General features: G+C 53.6%; 2 protein-coding genes across 18 annotated transcripts in view; both read left to right on the top strand.

Annotated features, from left to right (window-relative positions):
* The window catches only part of TTLL8 (tubulin tyrosine ligase like 8), a 46,318-nt gene extending 30,340 nt beyond the window's left edge, over positions 1–15,978 (top strand). For 3 of the 4 annotated variants that reach the window (XR_012121681.1, XR_012121683.1, XR_012121682.1), the window contains 5 exons: positions 5,005–5,153; positions 6,836–7,076; positions 9,065–9,500; positions 10,086–10,625; positions 15,839–15,972. Coding sequence is in view for 1 of the 4 variants with exons in the window: in XM_073214071.1 (XP_073070172.1) it covers positions 5,005–5,153; positions 6,836–7,076; positions 9,065–9,500; positions 10,086–10,355 (1,096 nt within the window). In the remaining 3 variants the exon portion in view is untranslated. Of the gene's footprint in view, positions 1–5,004; positions 5,154–6,835; positions 7,077–9,064; positions 9,501–10,085; positions 10,626–15,838 lie in introns of all 4 variants that reach the window. The other variant, XM_073214071.1, reaches the window with a different exon arrangement.
* A 1,185-nt stretch (positions 15,979–17,163) lies between these two features.
* Positions 17,164–24,021, top strand: part of IL17REL (interleukin 17 receptor E like) — a 29,100-nt gene continuing 22,242 nt past the window's right edge. For 13 of the 14 annotated variants that reach the window (XR_012121679.1, XR_012121677.1, XR_012121676.1 and 10 more), the window contains exons 1-2: positions 17,165–17,378; positions 21,065–21,092. Coding sequence is in view for 5 of the 14 variants with exons in the window: in XM_037006745.2 (XP_036862640.2) it covers positions 17,277–17,378; positions 21,065–21,092 (130 nt within the window). In the remaining 9 variants the exon portion in view is untranslated. Of the gene's footprint in view, positions 17,379–21,064; positions 21,093–24,021 lie in introns of all 14 variants that reach the window. The other variant, XR_005058133.2, reaches the window with a different exon arrangement.

The following is a 24,021-nucleotide window of genomic DNA, read 5'->3' as shown; positions in this document are numbered from 1 at the left end:
ATATGTTGCAAGTATCTTCTCCCATTCTATGGGCTTTTTCAATTCTCTTGATGTCTTTTGATAGAAGATTCATTAATCATAATACAATCCAATTTATCTGAGTTTCTCTTTAGGATTGATGTTTTGTAGTAGTATTCAAGAAATCCTTGTTTTTACCAAGTCATGAATTTGTACTGTTTTCTTTTAAAATATCCATGATTTTCCCATTAATATATTTTATATACAGTTCATTCACAGTTGATTTTTGCATATGATGTTAGATAGGCATCATGATATATTTTTCCATATGAGTATTGAAAATGGCACAATTTATTGAGAAGTTTTAATTTTCCCCACCATATGGCATTGTCACAAGTCAGGGTTGCAGTAGTGTAAAATGTAACTGGCCTTTGATCAGAAGCATCTGGCCTGTTCACAGCCGGAGAGTCTTTGCTCGCATAGATCTTGGTAACCAAGCAGGAGGCATCCAAGTTTTTCCATTGTAGTTCAGCCTAAGTTTTTAAAATACACTTACTGAATTATTATTTGAATGCCATAAGCCCATTCATGGTAAATGTACAATTCAATGATTTTTAGAAAATTCATCATGTTCTACAGCTATCACCACAGTCCAGTATTAGAGCATTTCTATCATCCCATAAAGCCCCTCCTCCTGTCTTAGCTGGGTCCAATCCTAATCTTTTCCTGTCTTTCTAGGTATTTTCTCGTTCTTAGTAATATTGAGTCTTCTAATCCATGGCGATGGAGTGCTTCTCTGCTTGCTTTGAACTTTTAAAAAAGTCTAACCACATTTTGTAGTTTTCAGTGTTCAAATCTTGCACTTTCCTTCTTAAATGAATAGAATTTCTTTCTTAATTCTACTTTAGGATTTTTTTGTTTGGATCATATATAAATACAATTGGTTTTTTTATATTGATCTTGTAACTGCCTTTGCTGAGCTCACTTATCAGTTCTAGTTCATAGCATGTGTGGGTGATTCCTTAAGATTTTCCACTACACACAGGATATGTCATCTATGACTGAAAACAATTTTATTTTTTGATTTCCAATCTTGAGTTCCAGGAACTCAGGTTGGTTTAACATTCAAAAGTCAGTCAGTGGGGTATTTTTCAGCCTTAAAAGGAAGATATTTCTGACACCTGCTACAACATGGATAAACCTTGAGGACATTATAATAAGTGAAATCAGCCATTCATACAAAGACAAATACTTTATGATTCCACTTATATGAGGTACTTAAGTAGTCAAAATCACAGAGACAGAAAGTAGAATGGCGGGTGCCAGAGGTGGGGAGCCCCACATGGGGGATGGGGAGTTTGTGTTCAGTGGGGACAGAGTTTCAGCTTCACGAGATGAAGCGTTCTGAGATGGGGGCAGTGCTGCACAGAAGGTGAACGTGCTTCATGCCACTAACATGTATGTTTAAAATGGCTAAGATCAGTTTTATGTTATGTGTATTTTACCACAATAAAAAAAATTAGAGAAAAAAACAATTGGTCCATTTCATCACATTTACAGAATAAAGAAGGAAAACAGTGTGGTCATCTCCATAGATGCAAAGGTGGTTTTTTAGCGAACTAAGGAAAGAAACTTCCTAATTTGATAAAATTTATCTAGAAAAACTCTAAAGCTAATGTATTTCTTAATGGTTATGTATTGAAAGTGTTCCCCTTGAAATCAGAAAGATAAAAATACCCACTATCATGACTTTGATTCAGTATTGACCAAATTGTCCATTTAGTTTAATAATACGGGGTGGGGGGAAGGCATGAGATCAGAAAAGAAGATGTAAAACTATTTACTGACTGTGCACACAGAAAATTTTAAAAATCAAAAAGTATCATAAATGAGTTTAGCAAGGTCACTAGGTAACAATTGGATATACAAAAGTCATTTTTTCTATGCACTAGCAACAATCATAAAATAGAATTTTAAAAATACAATTTACAATAATAGCAAATATCCAGAAAATAATAAAACAAGATATATTGAAGATCATAGACACAGATTATAAAATTAGAGAAATTAATGACCTAACAAGTATGTGTGTATATAAAACCAAACCAAACAAAATTAGAAGCCTTATGCCCAATATCCCAGACTTACTACAAATCTACAATAAGTAAGGCAGTGTGGTATTGGGATCAAGTCAATAAACAGACCAGTGTAACTGAACAGAGTCCAGAAATATGTCCTTATATGGCTGAGCCCGTTGAATCAAGGTGCCGCTGCGTGAGTCGGTCAGCAGCTCCTTTCACACCGGCGGGGTGACATCGGGCTGTTGTGAGTAAAGTCCTCCTCCAATGAGGAACGGCTATCTTTCCACTGAACGGGGCTTGAGCAAAGAGCATCGTTAAGGAAAAAGTACTGCTTCACAAATGCACAAAGCTTAATTTGGGATGTATCATGTAATACATGAAAGTTAAAAAATAAGAAAACATTAAAGTATGTCTTCATGACAAGGAAGGCAAAGATTTCTAAGCTCACTAAAAGCAGAGAGTCACTCAGCAAATAGTGACTCTGGGGCATCTTGCTGCACCGGTGGGCAGTGACTGTGATGCGGTATGGGGGGGACTTGATAATATGGGTGAAGGTAGTGCCACATTGTTTTTCATGTGAAACCTTCATAAGAGTGTTGTAATAATACCTTAATAAAAATAAATAAATAAAAGCACTCACCATAATAGAAAGAAATTGGTAAATTACACTTTTTGGACACTAAAGAATTCTGTTCATCAGAAACACTAGAAAGAGAATGAAAAGACAAACCGCAAACTGGAGGAACAGGTTCACAACACGCATAGCCAATGAGGTCTCGTATCTAGAATATATAAAGAACTCCTATACGTCAACAAGAGAAATGATCCCATTGCAAATATCAAAAGACTTGAACAAAGGACACATCCAAGTGGCCAATAAGCATAAGGGAATGTGAACAGATGCTCGGTGTTATGCATGAGAGAAGTCAAAGCAACGAGAGCCCACCACACACCCACCGGGATGGCAGGATGTGAGGCTGAGGACACGGGTGCCACCAGCGTGGGGGCGGCTGGAGCACCAACCTGCTGTGTGGAGCTGGTGGGAGTGCACGTCAGCACAGCCTGTGTAGGAAAGCTCTGGGCAGCTTCTCATAAACTTGGGCATCTACAGGCCCTATACCTCACCTGTGCGTGCTGAGGCATTCATCTATGAGAAATGAACACGTGTCCTCAGGAGGACTTTACTCACAACAGCCCGATGTCACCCCACCGGTGTGAAAGGAGCTGCTGACCAACTTACGCAGTGCCACGCGTGCACCTAACGGTTAGAGGCCAGACCCAAGCTCATGTCATGCGATTCCGCTGACGTGAAGCTCAGGGACAGGAGGGTGCGCTCACGCGGGTGGGGGTCGGGAGGCAGTGGGGACTGGCCGGGACGGTGTACCCGGGAGGCTGCAAGTGCTCACAGCGCCAGCCGGGTGGCAGGCTGCCAAACTGCATTTCGGGGAGGGCGCTGCGCGCTCCACTGTTTTCCTGCACAACCAGAGAGAAGAGTCCCAGGAGAAGCCACAGGGTGGCAGCAAACCCGTGCAGGCCCTGGGCCCCGGGGCTGCTGAGCACAGTCCCGCCCTTCTTCACCATCCTGGGGCCTGGGGCCTGAGTGTGGTGTGTGGGTCTCAGAGCCAGAAAGGCCCGCTGTGCATGTTTATCTTGGCATCGGGGAGCGGCGGGTTCTCAGGATTGGGGTGTCCAGGCCACCTTGACCAGGCTCACGGACAGCCCCCATCCTTCCGTCCTCTCCCTCCAGGGCAAGGCCACAGTGCCACTCCCAGGACACTCCAGTGCTGCCATGCCAAGGGCAGGCACTGTGCTGGGCCCGGGCTCCGAGGCCCCGGGATTGCCTTCCTGGGGAGGGCCAGCCACCAGTCTTCCTTCTGAGCCACAGTTGAGACTGCAGGCCTGTCACCGTCAGTTCGCTGGTCCCTGGGCACATAGGCCCAGGCCAGCATAATGACTCTCTTGTGCCCTTCCCCGTCTCAGCACCGTGCTCACGGGCCACCTGCGGCCAACGGGCCTGCTTTGGACAGGACTCGCGCCCATTTCGTCATGTCCTGTTGTCATCTGGGGTTGGATTGAGTATGTTTGCTACAAAAGAGGTCCTGGAGGGTTGGGGTCCCCTTTGGTATGTCCACTTAGAACCAGGAGCCGTGCCCCACTGACCATCACCCTAGCTCACCGCTGGACGGCCTTTGCTTTCCCTGCCCCCACCTGCAGCTTACGATGTTGGGGCCACTGCCCATCATCAGAGGCGCCCCCACTTCCTTTTCCCTTCCTGTTGTCCTCCGTCCCCAGGAGGTGTGAACAGAACGTCGTGCACAGACAACCATGTGCTAGGCCACCACCACGGGCTGTGCAGGCATCCGCGGAGCCTCAGCTGTAGCCTGGGGGTCTGAGGCAGGGGGCAGGTTTCCCCGTCCCAGGCTTCAGCAATGCACCACCAGGCTCTGAAACCTACCCGACGGCCCTGCCAGCTGCTGTGGCTTTACCCCTTCAGTCACTGTGGCTTCTTGAGCCGGCCCCCTTGCTGCCACGACTGTGGCCACCGGCATCCGGCTGACAGTCCAGCCCGCCTCACCTGCAGGACGCAGGGTGCTGCCAGCATGGGCAGGATGCTGGGGCCTCCCTACAGGCGCGATGCTGGCCCAGGTGCCACCCACCTCCAGACACACAGGCCTGTGAGCGTCACATCCCCCTTGTCTCCCTGCAGCTTTTGCGGGCCCCAGGCCCAGTCCTCCTGGGGAGTCTGTGCAGTCTGGGCCCACGAATCGGGGTTCCCCGTGTCTCTGCATGGCCCCAGCCAGGAGCAGCCTTGCAGGGACATGTCCCAGGTGTCCCTCATGGGGGCAGGAGCAAGTGCTAGGCATACCCCTCACCCTCCCTCCTGGATGGCTGCCTGCCTGGTGCCAGGTGGGCAAGGCCTGTGCCCCTGCAAAATCTCACATGGTCTCTGGGACTTGCTTTGTAGCGGCAACGCTTTCATCCCCAGTCCAAGGAATCACTTTTTGCGGTGCCAGGCTCTACTAGACAAAGTCACGTCTGTGAGCCCCCAGACGGAGATCGACGGGCTCCGCAACATTTGGATCATAAAGCCTGCAGCCAAGTCTCGTGGCCGAGGTGAGTCCCAGGACAGGCACCACGCACATGAGTCCGCCAAGGCTGGGGTGGGCCCTCCTGGGTGCCAGGTGGGCCTGTGAGGACCCATGGCAGCCGAGTGGGCTGCACACCACCGTCCGTGGGGCCAGGACTCACAGGTGCCCAGTGGCCCTGGTGCCAGGGGAATGGGCATCTCGATGACACTGGCCAACACAGCCATGCTCCGAGGTTTGCTGTTTAAGTTAAACTGGCCTGTAAGGCTATGAAATTTCCTCCAAATATGGCCTTAGCTGCAACTTCTTGCTTATGTCATATGATATTGACATTCCTGAGTGTCTAGACTTTATTTCTTGCTTGGATATTCCATTCACCCCTTGAGTTGTTTGAAGAGTTTCATTGTTTTAAGTTTATAAGTAGTTAATTTTTATGTGATTTTTAAAAAATCTCTATTAATTTGTGATGTTACTGCATTCAGTCCTAACACGTTCTCATTCCTGAGCTCCCGCCTGCTGCCCGAGCACCGCCCTCCCTGGGTGGGGCCGGTGCGCCCCTTGGGCTCTGTCCTGAGCGCACTCCTCTGACAGTGGCGTCTGTGTGCAGGGGTCCCCTCCTCCCATCCATCAGGCAGACCTTGCTCCCCCACTGTGGACACCTGCTCCCCAGGGCTGCTCCATGGACACCTCAAACCCACCTGTTCAAAATGGAATGCACCTCTTTCTGCCCGGTCACTGGCTGTGCCTGGCATCTAAGTGCCTCCTGCTCTTGGCCCAGAACAACTTCAGCGGTTTGTCACTTTGTCCTAGGCTTTCATTCCAGGACGGCAAGGTCTCACCTTGCTATGACTGAAGACACTAGTCTTGTGTTTTTGTGAGAGAGCTCACCTCCTGTGTGTGGCGTCCTGGGCTCTGGGCCTCTGCAGACAGCGCTCCCATCAGGAGGGGCTGGGTCATGCTGTGGAACAGCCGTTCCCAAACCTCGGTGGTTCTCAAGCCCAGTCTGTCTCTACTCACGCTTGTTGTCTATTATGGGTTGGCACAGGAGGGTGGCAGGGGGTCTGCCCATCAAAGTACCTCCACCATCTTACGACACCCCTCCCCTCATGCGTCAGGAGGTCCCAGCAGAGAAAGGGAGGGCGGGAGACATACTGGTGACATTAGTGCTCAGATGTCACCAGTACTACCAGTGTGGCCTAACTTTGCAGGGGGTGAGGGTGAGAAATAATAAACTAGGAAAAAAAAGCAGGACTGACAACAGTGGGTGAACATTGGTGCACCCTGGCTGCCCTTGCCCTGGCTCACCCCATTCGTTCCATCATCCTGGAGTGTGAGGCCTTCCCGGACCCGGGGTCCCTGGAGCCTGCCCCTCACAGCCAGCATCTCTGGGACACAGCTCGTCTCTGCCTGCTGGCTTCCCTGAGCCCTTGCCCACCCCACCCCCAGGGCCAGGGCTCAGCCACTGCATGCTGGCTGCCTTTGAGAGTGCCCCTGACCCCATCCCGGCCCCTCCCCATTCTGGGTCTGCTCTGGAGTCCTGGGGGCCGGGCCTGGGGGCCACACTGGCCGGGGCCCTGACCTGAGGGCAAAGCCTTACCTGCCCGGCCCATAGCTGCACCGCCTCCTGGTCCAAGAAAAGCCGCTCTGGGTCTCAGGGCTGAGCCTCCATCACGCACGCTGTGCTCGGGGCTGAGTGGTGAATGCTTGCAGACATAGTGTGCATGAACCGCATGGAGGACATCCTGGGGTTGGTGGCCGCAGACGACCTCCCCACCAAGGCCAAGTGGGTGGTGCAGAAGTACATAGAGACACCACTGCTCATCTACGACACCAAGTTTGACATCAGGCAGTGGTTCCTGGTCACTGACTGGAACCCCCTGACCATCTGGTTCTACAAGGAGAGCTACCTACGGTTCTCGACACAGCGCTTCTCCCTGGACAGCCTGGACAGGTCAGTGGGGGGTCACCATGTGACGGACAGATGGGGAAACTGAGGCCTCCCTCCCCAAGAGACAGGCCCAGCCCACGGCCCTTCAAAGCTGGTGCTCTGCACCCCACAATGTGTGCCTTCTCCAGAAAGTCCTAAAAGGACCGTTTTCCACGTGCCTGCTAGGTGCCAGGCATGGCCAAGGCTTAACACGCCTCAGCCACAGGAAGACCCACCCTGCACGGTGTGTGCTGCCCCATCTGCTGGGAGCTGAGTGGCTGGCCATGGTCGCACACCATTACTGTCCTGCTCTCTCAGGGCCCACCAGGAACACAGACCAGGGCACCTCCAGGAGGCCCCCAGGACAGCTGGTGAGCAGCAGATGTCTGCCTGTGCCAGCCCCCCAACCTTCCAGGAGCTCCTGCAGGGCCTTCTCTTTGTGAGCCCCAGAAGCCCTGTGGTAGGGACCCTGCAAATGAGTGAGGGGGCTGCCAGAGCTGCTGAGGGGTGCAGGGCAGCGCCCCCTGAGGCAGCCTGTGGGCTGTGAGGCAGGACCCTGAGGACCCCAGCCGTGCCAGGCAGGATGAAGGGTCTGGAGTACCCTGGATCACTAGGCCCCTGGTGCAGGGTGCAGAAGGTGCTGTGTGGAGGTGCTGGGGTACCGGGCAGAGGCTCAGCCAGCCCGGAGTGGGGGCCCTGGGGCAGGTGAACCGGCACCTCACCAGAGTCCGGTGTGGCATGTGTTTGGTGGGGACAGTGAGAGCTGGTCTTTGGGCCTCAGAGACTTGCCATCCTCACAGCAGAGAATCCCGCCTCCTTGCTGCCCAGACTAAGGGCTCCCGGCTCTCTGCTCTCTGAGCACACTCAGCGAGCCTGGGGCAGCCTCAGCATCACCCTGAGAATGGCTCACCAGCACCTGGAGGGTTAGCCACGTCCCTGGGCTAGGGTGTGTCCACACCAGAGTCATGCCTGGCAGGCCACTTGGGCAGGAGCAGGCCACTGGGGAGAAGGGGTCCTGGCAGGCAGCTCCAGGAGCGAGTTTGTCCCCACCAGGCCAGGGGGGGTGGAGAGGCCCCGGAGCTCACGGTGCACAAGGAGCCCCCTGGGCAGGGAGCGGCCCCACGGCCAGGACGTCGGTTACCTTTTCTGTACCCTGATTGATTGTCCATCTGGGGCCACAGCCCTCACCCTGAGCTGACAGGGCACTTCCAGAAATCGCCTCTGAAGCAGGCATGGCTGCACCTCGCACAAATGGACAAAACCGACAGAGTGTGGTGTCAGCTCTGTGGGTCCCCTACCCTATACCCCCGTCCTGTCTCCAGACCCTCCTGCGTGCTGTGTCCGGCTGCGTTTCCCTTGCATCTGCTGATTGCTGCAGGCTCGGCACCCAGGCCAAACTCCCAGGGCCAGTGACACATTTCAATGAACATCGCAGTGGCAGGAGCCATACAAGTTTATCATCTTTTAGATCTTATTCATTTTAAATGCTGTTTAGAATGAGGCAAGAGTATAAAAATCTTTTTCACCTTGTCTCATCAGACCAACTCTTCGAGGGCCCACCTCACTGCTGTGTGTAGATGGGGAACGTGAGGCGGGGGAGGCTGTGCTCACAGGACCCCTCTGGGGGTGGCTCTGACTGGTGGGCTCCTGCCTGTCCCCACGGCCCATGGTGCCCCCAGGCTGGGAGGGGTGCTCCAAGGCTGCCTCAGGAAGGGGACCTGATTGGCAGCTGCCCTGTGCCGGACAGGGAAGGGCTTGGCGTCTGTGGGGTAGGAGGTAGGCAGGGACTGGGGTGGGGAGCAGGGTGGGGAGAGGGTTCCATGGGGTAGGAGTGTCCAGAGGCGGGGTCAGAGGGCACGGTCCAGAGTGGGGTCAAGGTGGGGTTTACAGAATGGGGTGAGGGTCTGGGGGACAGGGCTTCAGAGGCAGGTGGGAGGGTATCTCAGGGCATTGTCCAGAGGTGGGGCCTGGGTCCGGGAAGGCAGCTACCTGACGGTGCCCTCCCCTGGCAGTGCCGTCCATCTGTGCAACAACTCCATCCAGAAGCGCCTCAAAAATGACAAGGACCGCAGCCCCCTGCTCCCACGCCACAACATGTGGACCAGCACCCGGTTCCAGGAGTACCTGCAGAAGCGGGGCCGCGGGGCCGTATGGGGCGGCATCATCTACCCATCCATGAAGCGCTCCATCGTCCAGGTCATGCGCATGGCCCAGGACCACGTGGAGCCGCGCAGGAACAGCTTCGAGCTGTACGGTGCCGACTTTGTTCTGGGGCGAGACTTCAAGCCCTGGCTGATCGAGATCAACTCCAGCCCCACCATGCGCGCGTCCACGCCGGTCACAGCTAAGCTCTGTGCGCAGGTGCAAGTGGACACCATCAAGGTGGTGGTGGACCGCAGGACAGACCGCAGCTGTGACATCGGCAACTTCGAGCTGCTGTGGAGACAGGTGGGCGGGCACTGCTGCTTCCTGGCCAGGAGCTGGGGGCACAGCCCACGTGAAAGCAGACCCTCTGCAGGGGCCACCTGAGCGCCAGGCACCTGCGCCCACTGCCGTGGTCAGGGCGCACCTGCCTCACGCAAACTGAGCACAAGGCTGACTCGGGACCCTGAGGTCCAGCCTTCCTCGTGTTGTCCCCGGCCACCACCAGCTCTGTGGCTGCCACACCACTGCCCCCAGCCTTGGCTGGCAGGGCTAGCACGGCCTGGGCCCTTCTAGGCTGTTCCTTTCTGGTCGGCAGCGCCCACCACTCTCTCTGTGGGTAGCAGCCTTGCCCTCTTTCAGGGTCCTGCCCCCCTAGGTACTCTTCCTGCAGGTGGGGCGGCAGGCCTGGCGGGTGGCTTTGCCAGTGACATGGCTTCATGGCTGGGACCCTGTGCCTGGGCCTCCCTAGAGGAGGGACCCAGTAGGAGCCCAGCCATTGGGAATTGTGGCTGGTGCTTCTCTCTAAGGCCTTACACCCACCTGGCAGCAGACCCGGGAGAAGGAACAACCTCTGACCTCGCACCCCTAACCTTGCCTTCCTCTCCCCAGCCTGCTGTGGAGCTGTCCCCGGTCCACAGGGCCAACCTCCGCGTGGAAGGTGTCGGCGTGAGGAAAGCCAAGAAGCAAATGCCTCCCACTTCCAAAGTTAATTTTTCATCTTCCATCTCGGACACTCAGCCACCAGAAGTGAGGCGCTCCTTGGCCATGCCAGACCTGGAGCCAGGACCCCCACAGCCGGCCCTCCCGCAGGACCTGAAGGATGAGGGGTCCCTCCTTCCCCTGCCTGTGCCCTCAGCGAGCTCGGCTGAGGGGCTGTGACGTCAGGTCTGTCCATACCGAGTCTGCCGGGAAGATAAGAGTTCCCCACTTATAATTATCGACATGTAGACAATAAGGCCCCCAAAACTGGTCTCATCAAAGCCGAGCCTGACAAACTCTTGGGTCCAAGCTTGTTAGATGCCCACTGCCGACGGCGCTCCCACGCGTGAAGACGGGGGGCCGCTGTGCTTCAGCGGCCGGGCCATCAGGTGCGCAGGGAGCCCTCACCCCGCGTCTGCCCGGGCCTCCAGCTCCTTTGGTCTCAGCAGGGTGTGTACTGGCGCGCAAGCCAGCCTGGGCTCAGGGAAGGGTTGGGGGCGCTCTGGCCCCATCCTGGGCCCAGCCAAGCAGTGGGGCTGGTGGGGGTCTTGCCTCCCCGGGGCTCTGGGGACTGGCTGAGCACCAGGGTCCCCTCCTCAGGACCGGCGGGTGACGGCTTTTGCTTCACTTCCGGGTGGGGTGCCTTGTGGGTCGGGGGTTGAGTTCCAAGGGCCCTCGACAGGCTGTGGCCAGAGACGGCTTGGCTCTTGTGTCCTGTTTTCTGAAATGTCCACACGTTTCTTTTCTGAGCTGACCGCACATGGCCCTGGCACCTTTCCTAGGCCTGGGTACACACATGGGCAGACAGGTGTGGGGCGGCACCGAGCCTCTGCACCAGGGCACTTCCCATGGTGCCTGGCCCGGAGGGTAGCATGAGGAAAGGCAGGGCCAGCCCCGTCCCTGTCCTGCTCTATCCAGTGCCCGCACCTCCTCAACAGGCCCTATTCCATCACTACTACCCCCTCCCCTTCCTGCACCGACAGCCTCTTGGCCCGCCTGTCTGTCTGCTGGGCGTCTGTCACCCCCAGCTGCCAGCTGCCCATACAGGTCCTTACTGCTGCTTTCCCCACTCCAGCACTTGGGGTGGCACGTGCCCAGAGCAGGTGCACAGCAGATGTTTGTTGGTTGAACGCATGCATGGTCACCCCCGAGTTGCCGCTCTGGGCCCAAGGACCACATGCTTTCAGAGCAGCAGTGCCCTTGTGGGACATCCCCACTCGTGCCCACCCTCCTTACCCCATGTCCAATCTGCCACCGAGGCCTGTCAGTCCCATACTGAGCAGCTCGCCTCTCCGTAAGGGTCATTTGCAGATTTTTGCTATTAGGAGCTGTCTATGTGGCCCTCTACTGGCATCTCCCAGGAGTGAGGCATCGATAGGGCCACACAGCTTCAGCTTAACCATTAACCGTGTTAGCTGCTGTGCCAAACCACAAGCCGGTGGTCTGGCCACAGAACTCACTCTCCTGTGGCTCTGGAGGCCGGAAGGCCAAGTCAAGGCGTCAGCTGGGCCGGGCTCCCCGGAAGGCCCAAGGGAGACCCCTTCCTTGTCTCTTTGGCATCTGGTCCTGCCGTTAGTGCTTGGCGCCCGGTCCTCAGGTGGCGCTGTCTGTGTGTCTCTGCTCCAAATGTCCCTCTCCACCCTCCTCCAGTGTGATCTCGTCTTAACTTGGCTGCACCTACAAGATCTAGTTCCAGACCAGGTCGCATTCACAGGCTCCCAGCAGACGTGAGCCGGGGGGACCATTAAACCCAGTGCGCCGGGCATGGCTGGCATGGGGGGGTGGTATCGTGCTTGACCCAGGTATGACCCTGTCTGCGGCTCCCCTTGTTGCCAACCCTTGATGGCGGCAACAGACGCCTTCATCTTTGCCGCTGGAGAGCGTGTGGCGTGGTCACTGGCATTTTTCTACTTGCCCGTGAAATGGCCTGTTTTCAGACACGCGTGGCCACTCAGGCTTCCTCTCCTGAGAGGATCCTCGTGTCTTGTGTCTCGTCGCCGCAGAGCTGTGGGTCTCTTTCTGCCTGTCCTTTAGGAGTGGTGTCAGCCCTGCGTTCTCCTTTTTCAGGTGACTGGGTTGCACATACCATCTCCCACGCTGTGATTTGTCTTTTCAGTCCTTTATGTTGTCTTTTGATGTAAAGCTACCTTAATTGTAATGAACCCAAGTTGGTCAACCATTTCCTCCGTGATTGGTGATCTCTGTGGATTATGTCCTTATCTTGAGGTTGTGAAGATGATCTCCAGTGGCATCTTCTAGGAGCATTGCTGTTGCTCATGTATTTGTTTTTAATGCTCCCAGAATTGACCTGGCACCTGTGTGAGGTGGGGCCCAAGCACGTTTCTACTTGGCAGCTTGTTGGAAGGCCCCTCCCGTACACATCTGCAGGCTCCTGCAGGCATATTGCAGTGTCTCTGGACTTTCCTTCAAGCTCCATCGGTCTGTCAATCTGCCCTGGGCCACGGCCAGCGTCCTCATCACTGTAGGTTTGCAAGGTGTCTTCATATTGTTCAGGCAGATCCTACAATCTTATTTTTTTTCCTTTGGAAATGACTTGGCTCCTCGAGCTCCTGTACTTCCATACAAGTCATAGCATCAGGTTATCAAGAGCCACCAAAAAAAAAATTGAAATAAAAAACTCTTATGGAGATTAAGTTAAAGTCATGTATCAATTCGGGGAGAATGGACCCATTACATCATTGAGTCTTACAATCTGTGAACATGGTATCTCTCTCGTTTATCCATAAATATCTTTCAGAAAACTCCTAGAATTTTCTTTGTATTGGTCTTACACTTTTTTTTTGTTAGATTTAGTCTTGCAAGTGTTTTTTTTAATTCTATCCTAAGTCATATCAAATTTTTCTTTTTTTTTTTTAAACAAATTGTGCCTGGTTGATAGAAATGGAACTGACTTCTGTGAGTTGATTTTGTTTTTAAATCCAGCCATCTGGCTAACATTTCTGTCAATCTGTTAATATCTTTGAAGATTATGTGGATTTTTCAGAAAAGCTCTGTTGCGTTTTCCTTTTCCTCACAGACGTTGTATCTGTCATAATCTTTCCCTGCTTTGTTGTGCTGTGGGTCTTGTTCACTCACTGTTCTCATTTCATCTCAGGTGTGCGTCCCCGATTCATCTTAGTCCTTGGCTCATGATGCAGTCTCGTCACTTGTCCTCGCATGGCCCGCTTTCACTTACAGTTTTAATAAGGTGATTAGGGCCTGCGAGTGGTGACCTACGCCCACCCGTCCGGCCCCCATTCCATTCCCTGCAGCTCCCACTGAGATAACCACTCTCCTCAGTCCTGTGTTCATCCTTCCCTTTTCCGCTTTCTAGTTAGTTTTATTGCATTTGTATGTATTCCCTAAAAGATTTTTAATTTTAGTTGATTTTACTCTTTTTAATTTTTTTATTAAGGTGTCATTGATATACACTCTTGTGAAGGCCTCACGTGAAAACCACCGTGGTCACTGCAGTCACCCATGTCATCAAGCCCCCGCACCCCGCCGCAGGCCCTGTCCGTCACCACAGGGAGAGGCCGCAGCTGCTTTCATTGTTTAAGGGCACTTGCACTTTCACCAAATATCAGTCGGCTAAGATTCATCTGTATTGTTGTAGGTCATTGCAGCCCATTTGTGAGGATATTTTACAATTATCCATCCACTTTCCAGTGAGTGTTTATTTAAGTTGTTTCCAGGGCTTTTTCTGTGGTCAGTGACTGTAGGGACTTTCTTACACATGTCTCACATGTGTGCAAGTTTTCTTGTAAGTAGATGCTGTATCTATCCAGGATGGAATTGCTGGCTCATGGGACACATGAACGCTGAATTTCAGGAGGTAACAACTGTTTTTCCGAAGTGCCTAAAAGTTTCTGCTCTCACCAAGAATGTGTGAGAGATCTTGTGAGTCCATAGAATCCCCAACACTGTGAGGCATACGACTTTCTAATTTTCACCAAACAAATGGACTTAAGAAGTGTCTTGTTGTGATCTTGATTTCCATTTCAGTGATGGTGTTAAATATCTTAGTATGTTTTTGTTGGTAAAGTGAATTCCTCTTCTGGGAAATACATGTTTGTATCTTTTGCCCATTTTTCTATGGGGTTATCTGTGCTCATACTATCTTGTCAATAGCTTCTCCCAGTCCGTGATTTGTGTTTCCAGCTTTTAAAAGGCAAACAGCTGCAAATGTTAATGTGGCCAAAGTTATTTATTTTTTTTAGTCTGTGCTATTTTTATCTTAAGAAATTTTTCCTTTAGGTAAAAGATTTACTTACATTTATTGCTAAGAGTTTCAAATTTTGTCTTTGACATAAGTCCTAATCCATTTGAACTTTATTTTTATATATAGTATAAGCTAATAATCATATTTTATCTTTGTTCTTTAGTGGATTACTATTTTTTTTCAGTTATTTATTGAAAGATCCCTTTCTTCCTCCCAGTGAACTGATCTCAGCTTTGCACATCTGTGGGTCCATTTCTGGAGTCTCTGTTCTATTCCACTGGTGAATTTGTGCCCCTTCACCAGTGCCATGCTTTCTTTATATCTGGTGGGGCAAGTTCCTCTCTCTGCATATCTTCAAAGGGGCCCTAGTCTTGTGGCCTCATTCTCTTCTATGAAAATGTCATAATTGTTTTATTAAGTTCCACAAAAAGTCCTATTGAAATTTCAGTTGGATTTGCATTGAATCCGCAGATCAATTTAGGGGAAACTGTAAAATGAATGAAGTCATATGTTCTTACTCATGAATATATTTCTCTCCATTTACTAAGGTCTTTTTTAAATTTATGATTTTCCCAATAGAGATCCTATACATCTTTGATTAGATTAGATTACTTATAGTTACTTGAGATTCTGATACTACTGCACATGATGTCATCTCTATAAATTTCCTCATTGTTTGCTACAGGTATATAGCATGCAGATGAATTCTATATATTAATTGTCTGTACCCCCACATTGCTAAACTCATTAGTTCTAAAAATTTATATTATGTCTTTTTGTTTATGGGTTTGAGTTTTATTTATGAGTTTTCTACATAGATTATGTATCACATGCAAATAGCTTTCTGTCTTGCATTTCAATCTTGTTGTCTCCAGTCTCTTTGTCTTGCCTTATTGTGCTGGCTAGGACCTCGCACACATTGTCGGGCACCATTGTTGAATTCCTGATTTTAAAGGGAATGTTTGTAACAATTCCTCATTTATAATGACATGTGTTCTAGGTCTTTCTAAAGATATAGATATGATATAAATATAGATTTAAACATATAGACACTCTAGCATATTAAAGAAGTGTCTTTCTAATCCTAAGAATTATCAAGAATATATAGTAAATTCTCTCAAAAACATTTTTGCATCCATGAGATTTTTCTCCTCTGTAATATTAGTGGTGAATAATATGATTTTTTAAAAAAATATATCAATCATTTAAAAAATGTTAAACCAACCTTGCATTCCAGGGATGACTCCAACTTGGTTTGATGGGGGATTTGATATGTGGCTGAATTTAGTTTCTTACATGTAGTTAAAATTCATTCTCAACCGCAACTTTTTATTCTCACTGCTGTTGAGAGACATTTGCATTGTTTTGTGTTCAGACTAGTAGAAGCAGGGCTGCCAAGAAGGTTCCTTTACCTGCTGAACATGTGTGTACCTTTCTGTAGGAATGGAGTGGATGGGTCATGAATGCAGCTCTGGCAGTGACACTCCCAAGGGATCTCCCAAAGCGACCGTGGCAGCTCGCATCCCACTACGAATCATGAGCGGTCCAGTCGCTCCGCCCTGTGGGCAGCACTAGGTGTTCTTTCTTTTCATTTTCACTCTTCTAGTAGATGAGCAGTGGATCCACATACAGATTCAGCTTGCATTTCCTCGATGACTATTGCGGCTCACATCTTCTCATACTTACGGTCCATTCGAACAATACTCTTGTACAGCACCATTTTTGTATTTGGACAGATTTTTCTGTGGGCCTATTCTATTGACTTCTGGAAGTTCTGTTATTCTGCGATATAAGTTCTTTGGTGTAAAACTATTGGCTTTTGTTCTAGCATTTGCCTTTTGCTCTCAATAGCATGTTTTGATGCACATAAACCCATCTCAATGTATTACATCAATTTTTCTTAGCATGTTTTTGTTTTCTCTTTGAGAAATCTTTGCCTTACCCCAAAGTAAAAAAAACAGTCACTTCTGTTTTCTTCTAAAAGTTGCAATGTTTCACCTTTTATATTCAGATCTGTATTCTACCTGGAATTGTTTCAGTACGTGGTATGTTGTGAAAGTCAGTATTCATTAGTTGGATCCCGGCCCAGATCCACACCCAGTTCCCTCCTTCCCACTGTCCCACATGCACCAGCCGGGGCTAGAGGCGGGCGGGACACCCTGGGCCTCTGCTTGGAATCTTCTACACAGAGAAAGGGTCAAAGGCGAAAGGAACTCAGGGTGATTCCCCAGCAAAAGCCAGGCCCCAGAGTTACAGGGTGTGGCAGCCTCTTGCATCCAGAGGGGGGACCGGGGCCTTCGGGACCTGGGGCAGAGTCCCAGATCCGATTCAGGGGAGTTCTCTCTCGGGGGTCCGGGCCAGAGCCCGTGGCTCTCAGATGCAGGCGCCCGAACGGCTCCTGATCCTCTGCTGGCCCAACTGAGCTTGACAACCAGGGCCATCAGCTCATTAGCTACGGTCCGTCCCCCACCATCAGCATGGGGGCCGGAGACATGGGGGTACACCCAGGAGCCTTGGGGTGTTCAGAACAGCTCCCTGATCCCACAGGCACACAGCCACCCTGCTGCAGCAGCCAGTCCCTCTGGGAACCTGGTTACCTGGGACCTCCTTTGGCATCCTAGAAACCCCATGGGCATCTGGCCAGAGTCCAGAGGCCCCGCACATGAGCCGGGCCCAGGCAGGAAGCTGTGGGCTGTGGCTGTGGCCGGCCCACTTGGGCAGTCTTCCACCAGGGTGGGGAGTGTTGCCCTGGGGAGCAAGCTCACTCGACTCTCCCACTTGTCTCTGACCGGAGCTGCAGGCTGGGAAGGCCAAGAGCAGCCGCCACGGGGTGTCCTGCAAGCCTGCCCCTCACCACACTCCACGGCCCATCCCACCCAATGCTGGCTGGGCGAGCAGTCGTGCTCATCTACCTGGCCTGGAACACCTACCAGGGCCTGGCCATCCCCCAGGTTGCAGAATGTGGCCTCTCCTGCTCTCAGGTGAGCAGTCCCCCCACCCCCAGGTGCTCATCTTGAGGGGGTCCTGGGTCCTCTGCAGGTGGGTGCTGGCACCCCCAGCACACAAGTTAGAGTAACAGGCCCAGGGACGAAGGGTGTGGAAGGCCCGGGGCAGTGGGTGATGGAGGGTAGACAGGACTCGGGGGCCTAGGGGTTCCTGCGAGGGGCCTGGCCTGGCTGGCAGCTGCTCCAGGATCTGCTGGGAGCCCGTGGGGCAGCAGCGAGCCGGCACACTGACCGTCCCGCTCCTCATGTCTGGAGCCATGCCACAGCCCCTGTCCTCACCACACCTTCCATGCTCTGTCGGTGCCACGTCCCTGCTGGGAGACGGTGGTGTCCCGCTCCGGGGAGGCCACGTTCAGGGCACCGAGAGCCCCTCGTGGCTTCGCTGAATGGTGCTGCCTCACGCCGGGCACCAGGCTCCAGGCGGTGCTGGGCTCTTGCAAACTTGGCTAAGGAAATGCTGCAGGAAGGTGCTCAACGCGTGCAGGAGGAAGGGCCACAAGGCAAGGTCGCAGCTTGGACACGGTGGTGTCCCGGGGTTCACGGACTCAGCCTCACCTGAGGAAGGTGCTCCAGCAGCAGCTGCCCGGAGATGGGCCTGCATCCCAGGCTCCCCCAGGGCCGGAGGCTTGCCTGGCACCATGGGCACAGCCTGGAAGGTGTCTGGCAGTGGGGGCACAGCAGGAACGTGGCAGACAGAACATGGAAGGCATCAAGGGGACAGGGCTGTGCGCACGGCTCCAGGTGTGGGCACCGCAGGGAGGAGATGCAGCCCCAGACCCGAGGGACTTGTGTTCTGGATGGAGACAGCACACAACAAAACACCACGTGGGGGTCGTGATGCCGAGGAGAAAATGAGGGGCTCCTATGTGCCACCGGAGCAGCACCCTGGGGGGACACTTGGGGACGCTGGGCCCTCCTTCCCAAAGCCTGGAAGCATGTCCAGCAGAGGGCCTAGGAAGCTCAACGAGGGACAGAGTGGACTCCAGTGGCTGGGGTGGGAGGCAGGCCCTCAGAGGCTGGGGGGCCATGCTCCGATCAGAGGTGCAGGGACCAGGAGAAGCTCCCACTGGCTGCTTGGGGGAACCCCTGGGTGCGGAGGAAATAGCAGGTCCAGGTGGGAGCGGGCAGCGGCCTGGACCCGCCCGCGGTGGGGATGGAGTCGGAAGGCCGGTGCTTTGGGGTCCACCTCGCAGGGGAGGCTGGCAGGACTGGGGACTGGGGGCCCTGCTGGGAAGGGTGCGGTGGGGGCAGGGGCAGACAGAGCAAGGCCGGGCGGCTGGCACGCAGCTGGGGCGGGGCCGCTGGGGACGGAGCGGCCGCTCAGCAGGGTTTGAGCCGGAGAGGACGGGCACGAGGCCCTCGGCTCACGTGCCCACGGGGGCTGTTCCGGGCTTGGCAACCCCGCCGTGGAGGCCCGTCCTGCTGACCTGGCAGTGAGCGCCGCGCGCACAGGAGAGGGGACCACAGTGCAGGAGATGCCCAGGAGGAAACAGGCTGGGGCAGGGTCCTGGGGCGGCGGATGAGGCGGTGGATGGGCGAGGCCTGCCCCCGAGGACTCGCGCCGGGCCTCCCCGCGCAGACCGCCTCCGCCCCCGCGCCCGCCCTTAGCGCCCCTCGCGGCGGGCGGGGAGCCGAGGTCGGGCGCGAACCCAGGACGCCGGGTCCTGCCCTCCGGCTGGAGCTCGGGCCCCTCGGGGGCAGCAGTGGGCACGCAGACCCCGCCCCAAAGACGCCTCCGGAGCCCGCCTCGGGAAGCCCCGGGAAGCCCGTTGGGAAACCCCGGGGTGGGGGCAGCCACTCCTCCGTCTGAGCCCCCACCCCGCGCAGGGCCCCAGGGCACCCGGCCCGCCCCGCCCCGCCTCCCCCACCCCAGAGCTGCCAGGGCCCGCGGTCCCTGAGGGCACTGACCCCAGGAGCCCCCTGGACCCCGCCTTGGCCCCTGCTGGTCCCTGTCCTGTGTCCAAGGGGAGAGGGGAGGGGGTCTGGGCGGCGAAGGGCCAGCCCCCAGACCACATCCCCGCTCTCCACAGGCTCCCACGGGGACCACAGTGCCCCGCCGTGCGGACTTCAGGAACACGGATGAGCACGTGGTCCCCGGTGGGCAGCAGAGCCCAGTGGCCAGGACACAGGTCCGCCCTTCAACCCCTGGGGCTTCTGAAAGCCACCCCCACTAGGTCCTCTTTCCCTCCTGGAGCTGACGGGGGCGGGGTTCAGGCAGAGGATGCCGAGGGGGGTCCCCAGCAGCAGGGGCCGCGGGAGGGAGCGGGGGTCCAAGGGTCCAAGACCACTGCCGCTCTGCCTGCCCCAGGGGCCGCGGGCGGGGCTGCGGGGGTCAGTCCACAGTCCAGTCTGTCTCTCCAGCCTCAGCTGGGTTTGTGGCAGCAGCAGGGGTGGTGGCAGCAGGCTAACAGCCTGGGGCGGCTAGTGAGGCCTGGGGCAGGAAAGCGCCTTGGGGGGACCGGGTGGGGTCCTACAGTCTGGAGGTCAGCCAGCAGCAAAGCGCCAGAGCAAGGCCCCATTGCTCTGCAAGGTGCGGGCATCAGGGGACGCTGGGAAAACACTCGATACTGTCTCCACAGCGTATGTAAATCTGAAATTATTCCAAAATAAAAGCTTGTTTAGAAAGGGTGGAGCTCCGCAAGGTCACAGAACCGGACCCCACTTTTATCCCCCCGTGGTCCACCCGTGCGGCCGGCAGCAGCCCCAAGGTCCCTGTCTGCAGTGCCCCCACCCCAACTGTCCCAGCCTCCTGGGTCCCGAGGGCTGGGGTTGGGGAAGGGAGCAGGGCCCCCGTGGCTGCTGCCCTCAATGCCCTGTGGTGTCGTGGCTGAGCGGCCAGGGCAGGTCTGGTTTGCGGTGGACCTCAGGGGCTGCCAATGGACTCCCAGAACTCCGCCCCCGACCTTGTTCTCCCAAGCTTAGTTGGGGGCCCCGCAGTCCACCCACTAAAGTGGGGTCTGCAGGCTGGGCCTCAAGCCACCTCCCCTGGCCCCTGTCCAAGCCTGGCCCCTCACTCTGATGCCCCCTGTCTTGGCCCAGTGCCCTCCCTTGCGCATCCGCTCTGTCAGGCAGCGGTTGGGGTGGGGGCGAGAATCCCCTCTCACGGAGCAGCAGGTGGGAAAGGGTTTCCCAGGCTGTCTCCGCCCTTTCCCCAGATGCGCATGGCTCACAGGCACGAACTCGCTTCCCAGTGAGGCCCTCTGACACCCCAGAGACACCCCTACTCTCCCCATCACTTCACTTCGCAACGACAGACAAGAAATGTGGTTTTCTGACATCTTACATTTCCGGTCTCTGGGTCTCCCGTCTCAGGACATAGGCCCCTCCAAGACAGAGACATTTGCCCTGTTTTCTTTACTCTGTGAACCCCGGCCCCTGTCAGGGCCTAAGAGGTTCACCTAACAAATGAACGGTGGGTGGGGGTGCTTTGTGTGCTGGCCGCAGACATGCAGCAGGTGCGGTCAGACGTCCAGCATGCAGTCGGGGGCAGTGGGGCCTGAGGGCCACAGGTCCCCGTCACACTGCTCACTGAGTGACCAGGGCATATGGAGCCAATGCCCCAGGCCCCACCTGGGGACTCTCTAGGCCCACCCAGGACTGGCTTTGGGAGGCAGGAGGTGGCCGAGCTGACCTCTCACCCCATCTCATTGTTCTGTCCCCAGGGCTTCACCTGCAGGAGCCGCATGACCCGTGAGTATCAGGCCAAGGGGACTGCTGCCCTTTGCTCCTCGGTCCACCCAGATCTCCCGGGTTACCTTGTCCTGCCCTGGGGCCAGCCTTGCCCTGCAGATGCGTACTGACCTCCCAGCTCACCCCACAGAGCAGCGTGCCCTCCAGACATCCCGCCCACAACCTGGTGGCTTGCTGTAGCTAGAAGTCATGCACCCTTATTCATTGTCCAAAGAGGCTGCCCCAGTTAACATCCCCACCAGTAGCATATGGAAACCCCATTTCCTCTTATCAATATTTTCATTTTTGCCCAATGCAAAGCCATACCCCACTTTAAAAACACCCTTACTGTCTCTCATTGGCTGCTGCCACATCCCTTCTGTCTCTGAGAAAGGCCTTCCAGCCAAGGCTGGTGTCCAGCCTCTCCCTGCACCAGACGGGCCCCCCCACCAGACGGGCCCCCCCGCAGTTCTCCCTTCTAGCCTTGTAAGGCCATACCGAGGTTTCGATTTTGATGGAATCCTATTTACTAGTCTTCTCTTCAATGGGTTGTGTGAATTTGGGGGGATCTTTACAAATATTTTTCTCCCTCTATTTCCTATATTTTAAGGTTTTATTTTTTTCTATATTTCCTGTATTTCAAGTTTCAGTTTTCAGGTTTAATTCACCTAGGATCTATTTCTATGTGTGATGGGAGGTGGGAACCCAGCTGTAGTTTCTGCTGCCCGAAAATCCAGCTGTGTCGATGCCACTTACAAATCAGTTCATGTTCCCGCCAACCCCAGGCGTCACCTGTCACCTTCCCAAGCTGCTCTGGCTCCTGACACCCCGTCCCCTTATGAGCAAGGCCGCACCGCCTCGACCATTCTCCACCTCGGCTGGTCATTGACTTCTGGTGGACTGAGCCCTGTCTTTGTTCTTCCTGCCCTAAATCATCCTAGGAGATGGTAGTGGCAGGGTGGCTGTGGCTTCCCTGAATCCTCAGGTACGAACAGCAATGAGCCAGTAAAATAGAGGTGGTGTATGGTGCTGGCAACACGAGGTACACACTCACAAACCCCCAGGGGAGCTGCCAAGCCCCAAGGCATAAGGGCTATCAGCACCTGCGCTGCAGCAGGCACAGGGGTGTCTGACAGGTCAAGTGCAGCAGAGCCCAACAGACAAGGAGTAAGCCCTGGAAAGCATGCAGTCAATTTGGGAAAAGCGGGTGGCGGCACAGGCCAGAGGGAGGGCCAGCGCCAGCTCCAGCACTGGGACCTCATGAGATGCACAGGAGCACGGGTGGCATCAAGGCCCAGCAGAACAAGACACAAGGCAAGCGAAGAGACGCAGACAGACGCAGTCAAGGGGAAAGAGCTAAGACATGGGAAAGGCACCCCGCGTATTATAAACAGCATGGAAGCAACAGAGAGGCACTGGTGACAGCTAACGTCAGCCATGGCCAATGTCCAGACGCTCTAGTCCTGCCAAAGGACTGGGCCCTGGGCGAGGTCAGGCCTCTGGACCCACTGCAGGTTTCCTGGAAGTACTGGGGACAGAGACTCATGCTGACTCGCACCAGAGGAAAGCAGATGCAGGTCGAGGACACATGGCAGGTCAAATGGCCTGATTCTTCAACAGAGCAACTGTGAGGGGGACCCGTAACTAAGAGAGACACCACAGATCAGCCAGGTTTTAAAAACCAAGCAAGAATCAGTAGTAGTTTCTGGAGAGGCACGTTCGGGTGATGAAACAACAAAATGCAAAGAAGTCATTGTTATAAAAGTGTAGTGGTTGCTTGTGGAGTGAGCAGCGTAGGAACTTTGGTTGAGATGGGAGGCCATCCGGGGCGGCCATGCCATGGCTCTACGACGAGTCACTGAGCTGCGCTTCTCTGTGTGCTTTTCAGCATCTGTATTCCACTTTGTTTTTCTTTTGATATCATTAATGTACAATTACTTGAACATTATGGTTACTAGATTCCCCCCATTATCAAGTCCCCCCCACATACCCCATTACAGTCACTGTCTATCAGTGTAGTAAGATGCTATAGAATCACTACTTGTCTTCTCTGTATATAGTGCCTTTCCCGTGTCCCCCTTTACCTTATGTCTGCTAATAGTAATGCCCTGTTTTCCCCCTTGTCCCTCCCTTCCCACCCACCCTCCCCAGTCCCTTTCCCTTTGGTAACTGTTAGTCCGTTCTTGGGTTCTGTGATTCTGCTGCTGTTTTGTTCCTTCAGTTTTTCTTTGTTCTTATACTCCACATATGAGTGAAATCATTTGGTACTAGTCTTTCTCCACCTGGCTTATTTCACTGAGCATAATACCCTCTAGCTCCATCCATGTTGTTGCAAATGGTAGGATTTGTTTTCTTTCTTATGGCCGAATAATATTCCATTGTGTATATGTACCACCTCTCCTTTATCCATTCATCTACTGATGGACACTTAGGTTGCTTCCATTTCTTGGCTATTGTAAATAGTCCTGTGATAAACATAGGGGTGCATATGTCTTTTTCAAAAGGGGCTTCTGCATTCTTAGGGTAAATTGCTAGGAGTGGAATTCCTGGGTCAAATGGTATTTCTAGTTTTAGTTCTTGAGGAACCTCCATACTGCTTTCCACAATGGTTGAAATAGTTTACATTCCCACCAGCAGTGTAGGAGGGTTCCCCTTTCTCCACATCCTCACCAGCATTTGTTGTTGTTTTTCTTTTGGATGGTGGCCATCCTAACTGGTGTGAGGTGATATCTCACTGCAGTTTTAATTTGCATTTCTATGATGATTAACGAGGTGGAGCATCTTTTCATGTGTCTGTTGGCCATCTGTATTTCTTCTTTGGAGAACTGTCTTTTCAGATCCTCTGCCCATTTTTTAATTGGCTTATTTGCTTTTTGTTTGTTGAGGTGCATGAGCTCTTTATATAATTTGGATGTCAACCCCTTATCGTATATGTCATTTATGAATATAC

Source organism: Manis javanica, chromosome 10 (assembly GCF_040802235.1).
Source record: "Manis javanica isolate MJ-LG chromosome 10, MJ_LKY, whole genome shotgun sequence".
In the NCBI taxonomy this organism is placed as follows: Eukaryota; Metazoa; Chordata; class Mammalia; order Pholidota; family Manidae; genus Manis; species Manis javanica.
Note: the sequence above shows the minus strand (reverse complement) of the source record. Positions and strands in the feature narration are given on the sequence as shown.